The sequence below is a fragment of the Megalops cyprinoides genome, chromosome 6, assembly GCF_013368585.1.
Source record: "Megalops cyprinoides isolate fMegCyp1 chromosome 6, fMegCyp1.pri, whole genome shotgun sequence".
Taxonomy (NCBI): Eukaryota; Metazoa; Chordata; class Actinopteri; order Elopiformes; family Megalopidae; genus Megalops; species Megalops cyprinoides.
The window spans coordinates 40,857,501-40,862,500 of NC_050588.1; the positions used below are offsets into that span (position 1 = coordinate 40,857,501).

The following is a 5,000-nucleotide window of genomic DNA, read 5'->3' on the forward strand; positions in this document are numbered from 1 at the left end:
ATACCTGAGCGGTCCAGGTCGCTGGTCAGCTCGTTGATGTCGGTCTGCAGCTCAGCGAAGGCTGCGGAAGGTCAGGGGTCACAGACTGTCACTCACTGGGGGGATTCTAACACTCGGCTCAGGGTCTTTTTCGGGGTGGCTCACCTTCCTTGCACTCCAGGGCGACGCGGGACTCCAGGCTGTCCATCTGCAGCTGCAGGCGCTTGAGGGTCAGGTGGTTCTGCCGCGACTTGTGTCTGTAGGCGAGGAGGACCAGGATGATGCTGAGGAGCAGCAGACCTGCGCCGGCCGCCATGCTGATGATGGCCGGCAGCGAGAGAGCGCTGTCCGAGCGGAAGAGCACCGCGCCGAGGGAGACACGCAGCCCGCCCACACGCACCTGAGAGAACAAGCGAGCGAGTGAATGAATCAACGAATGAACACACAAATACACGCTCATATGCACACACACACACATAAAAATGCTGATTAGTGAGTAAACATTTCTTTACACATACTGTTCCAATGAAGTCTGTAGTACTCTATTTTGTTGAAATAGTGTCATTTAATGTAGTAAAATTATCACAAACATTGGAATGGTTTTAAAACATGCACACATACAGATAGCTGTTGGTACAGTACAGTTAACGGCCTCAGCTATCCAGCTGGTGTAGGAGGTAATGGAAACAGACGGAGAAGTGGACGGACAGACTGACCAGGACTTTGTGCTGGCCGGTGAGGTTGGGCGCTTCGCAGAGCAGCTGACTGTCAGAGACAGTGAGGGAACAGGGCGTGTCTCCAATCAGCACTGTGTAGTTCAGCCTGGCCCCGCCCAGCGCTGGAGGCACCAAGTTCCTGCCCTATTGGGGGAGAAAGGAGAGCATGCTACAGCAATACTGCAGTCACACATCTCAGTAACTGTCTCAGTAATGCCACAGTAACAGTAATGCCACAGTGACAGCAACAGGATCGACACAGTAACTGTATCAGTAATGCCACAGTATCAGTAATGCCACAGTGACAGTATCAGTAATGTCAGAGTATCAGTAACTGTATCAGTAATGCCACAGTAACAGTATCAGTAATGCCACAGTAACTGTATCAGTAATGCCACAGTAACAGTATCAGTAATGACACAGTAACAGTATCAGTAATGCCACAGTCACAATATCAGTAATGCCACAGTAACAGTGTCAGTAATGCCACAGTAACAGTATCAGTAATGCCACAGTAACAGTATCAGTAATGCCACAGTAACTGTATCAGTAATGCCACAGTAACAGTATCAGTAATGACACAGTAACAGTATCAGTAATGCCACAGTCACAATATCAGTAATGCCACAGTAACAGTGTCAGTAATGCCACAGTAACAGTATCAGTAATGACACAGTAACTGTATCAGTAATGCCACAGTAACTGTATCAGTAATGCCACAGTAACAGTATCAGTAATGACACAGTAACAGTATCAGTAATGCCACAGTCACAATATCAGTAATGCCACAGTAACAGTGTCAGTAATGCCACAGTAACTGTATCAGTAATGCCACAGTGACAGTAACAGGAACGACACAGTAACTGTATCAGTAATGCCACAGTATCAGTAATGTCAGAGTATCAGTAACAGTATCAGTAATACTACAGTGACAGTGTCAGTAATGCCACATTATCAGTAGCAGTGTCAGTAATGCCACAGAGACAATGTCGGTAATGCTGCAGTGACAGCCGAACCTTGAGGATCACAGGGGACCCAGACTTCTGCTCCAGCACGCCGGAGGCGCTGAGCGGCTCGAAGGCGGGGTTTGGGTAGTAGGTGAAGCTGCTGCTGTTGTAGGTGAGCAGCGCCTGCACGTTGTTAAAGATGAAGCCGATCTCATCCGCATGGCGCAGGGAGTCGACACCACGCAGGTGCTCCGTCTCCAGAGAGGGGGCGGAGCAGCTCAGCGTGGAGGTGTTCAGTACCTTACACACCTGAGAGAGGGTGAGAGAGGGAGAGAGGGAGGGAGAGAGAGGGGGAGAGGGAGAGAGAAGGAGAGATGTAGGGAGAGAGAGAGAGAGAGAGAGAGGGGGAGAGGGAGGGAGAGAGAGGGGGAGAGGGAGAGAGAAGGAGAGACGTAGGGAGAGAGAGAGAGAGAGAGAGAGAGAGAGAGAGAGAGAGGGGGAGAGGGAGGGAGAGAGAGGGGGAGAGGGAGAGAGAAGGAGAGACGTAGGGAGAGAGAGAGAGAGAGAGAGAGAGAGAGAGAGAGAGAGAGAGAGAGAGAGGGGGAGAGCAGGAGGGAGAGAGAGGGGGAGAGCAGGAGGGAGAGGGAGAGAGAGGGATAATTCTAAGTCTGCCTCCCTCCGTTGGGGAAGGTTGTGTATTCTACACTGTGATGGTTTGTTTTTGAATCTGCCACACGCTCACATGTGATCTCACACCGGAATAATCAGGAACATCTATTCAGCCACACCTGGATGTACATGGCGGAATAGCAGTGAGGCTGAACAGTGTTTCTGTTATCTGACAGTGTGTTGCCACACAGGCAGAACTGATGAAGTGTCTTTAACAGGGATCTTTATACAGAGACCCCCAATGCTCACAGTATTGTGGGAAATAACCAGCAGGGGGCACTGAGTGGTCAGGAATCTGACTGCTTATTGGATCCACAGCAGGCAGCTGCTCCAGCTGCCCCCCACAGGCTGAGGGTGGTAACAGTGGCTTTCTATTTACATGTACAGCAACACTGCGGAGCAGCAGGTTTCTGTTCAGAGGGGTGTGGTTCCATCAGTGAGGTGTGGCTGCAGCAGAGGGGTGTGGCTGTGGTGAAAGGGCGTGGCTGTGTACAGGGGCGTGGTTGTGGGAAAGGGGTGTGGCTGTGGGAAAGGGTTGTGGCTGTGGGAAAGGGGTGTGGTTGTGTGAAGGGGTGTGACTTTCGGAAAGGGGCATGGTTGTGTGAAGGGGTGTGGCTTTGGGAAAGGGGCGTGGTAGTGAAGGGGTGTGTCTGTGGGAAAAGGGTGTGGCTGTGGGAAAGGGGCGTGGTTGTGAGACTCACATTAACAGACTCCCGGCCACCGTACTTGACGCGAATGCGAGGCTCTTGCACCACGTCCAGGTTGGTGCCGGTGACAGTCAGGGGGGTGTGTCCACTGCACAGACACACAGAAACACATCCGATTCAGGAACAGCGTCAGAGCATCACACACTGTCAGAGTGTACCAGCGTTAGTAAAGGCTGTGACTATCGCTGCTCTGTCTAGGACCACCTCGGAGAGACAATACCTGATGATGCTCCACTCAGGTTCAATGTGCTGGACAGTGGGGTCCTCGATGTAGTGGAAGACCAGGCTGCCTTTGGCCCGGGCTCGGTCCACTCTGACACTGACTGGCACCGGACCCAGTCCTGTGAGGGAGGGGGCGGAGATGCAGACGATCTCTGCTGTGGTCCGCCTGTGGGAACACAACAGACACCACTGTCAGTGTGTGACCTCTGACCTCTGACCTCCTGACACAACCTTTAAACCAAAGGCAGGGTTACACTGCCTGCTCCCCCTACACCCCCCACCCCCATGCCAGCAACAGCCCTCCCTGCTGTTCCTCAGAAGCACACTGAAAAAGGAGCACAGCGGTTCACCCCGTCTCATTAAATCTGTCTGCTTCCTGCCTTTCACAGATCTGCCATGAGAGAGAGGGGGGGAGAGAGAGGGGGGGGGAGAGGGAGAGAGAGAGAGAGAGGGAGGGAGAGAGTGTCTGCTACCAGTAAGAAAATTAATGCATGTGACTGTTTTCCCAGTTAGCAGTAATCTAGTCTTAAATCACAGTTCATCTTATGGCCTATTCAGCATGCGCCTCTCTCCTGCAGAACTCACAGGTCTGATGTCTCACCTGTAGAACTCGCAGGTCTGGTTCCCAAACAGGACCTCCACATGGCTCCCCACCCCTACGTTGTCCCCCAAGATGGTCACCTTGGTGCCCCCCGACTCCGGGCCCCGGGCGGGGGACACACCCGTCACAGACGGCGTCTGGAGGGAAGGATACTTCATTATGCTCTCCTTTTTAAAGTGCTTTACATTAGCAGATGTCTTCGCGTACTGCGGGTCAGGCACATGGATATGACCCACAGCAAAGCCGTTTAGGTAAAGCATGTTCACAGGTTCCAGGCCAGTGCCCCCCGGGAATCAAACCTGCAACCTCTGGGTTCCGCAAAGCCAAAGTGTGCAGTCAGACCTGCACTGCACTCGGCTCTCAGCGGAGCAATGCTCCCACATTACAGGACACAGTGCACGTTACACTGGGAGGTGTTTCCGAAGAGCGCCAATTCACTGATCACAGCAGAGTCCATCTGCCACCGTGCAGTAAGCTGAGCTCAGAGGCAGAGGGGGGGGGAGTCAGCAGTGGGAAGCGGTGTGCTGTAGTGGCAAGGAGCAGGACTTGTAACCAAAAGGTTGCTGGTTCGATTCCTCACTGGGGCACTGCTGCTGTACCGTTGGGCAAGGTACTTAACCCAAAACTGCCTCAGTAAATGCCCAGCTGTATAAATGGGTAACATGAAGGATGAATGTATAACTGTAATGTAAGTAGCTCTGAATAAGAGGATCTGTATAGCATGACCTGAGGTGACCTCTCTGTGTATCATGCTTTACAGCACTATTACCTGTTAAAGAAAAAGCTACTGTAGCTACTGCAGTTACTGTGGTTACTGCAGTGTGGTTTCTGCAGTTACTGTGGTTACTGTAGTGTGGTTACTGTGGTTACTGTAGCTACTGCAGTTACTGTGGTTACTGTGGTTACTGTAGTGTGGTTGCTGTGGTTACTGTAGTGTGGTTGCTGTGGTGTATCGGCTGTTGCTGTTGACAGTATTGCTCAGGTGGTGTTAACGCAGATTGAAGTGTAATGAAAGGAGTGTGTTTGCTGAAAGAGTGTGTCCCTGCACATGTTTCCGGTACCATGAAGGAGTAGAGCTGGGAGGAGCGGGTCTGCAGTTCTGTTCGGCACTCTCCAACACACAGCTGCACCGGGCCTGGCCCGCTGTCCGCAGGCGCTG

General features: G+C 52.2%; 1 protein-coding gene across 1 annotated transcript in view; it reads right to left on the bottom strand.

Annotated features, from left to right (window-relative positions):
* The window catches only part of LOC118778879 (plexin-A2-like), a 46,556-nt gene that overhangs the window by 8,806 nt on the left and 32,750 nt on the right, over positions 1 to 5,000 (bottom strand). The window contains exons 14-21 of the mRNA XM_036530660.1: positions 4,903 to 5,000; positions 3,842 to 3,978; positions 3,239 to 3,406; positions 3,013 to 3,106; positions 1,712 to 1,951; positions 696 to 839; positions 145 to 379; positions 1 to 61 (exon numbers count right to left, since the gene is read on the bottom strand). The exon at positions 1 to 61 is cut by the window's left edge and continues 82 nt beyond it; the exon at positions 4,903 to 5,000 is cut by the window's right edge and continues 20 nt beyond it. Coding sequence (XP_036386553.1) covers positions 1 to 61; positions 145 to 379; positions 696 to 839; positions 1,712 to 1,951; positions 3,013 to 3,106; positions 3,239 to 3,406; positions 3,842 to 3,978; positions 4,903 to 5,000 — 1,177 coding nt within the window. The remainder of the gene's footprint in view (positions 62 to 144; positions 380 to 695; positions 840 to 1,711; positions 1,952 to 3,012; positions 3,107 to 3,238; positions 3,407 to 3,841; positions 3,979 to 4,902) is intronic.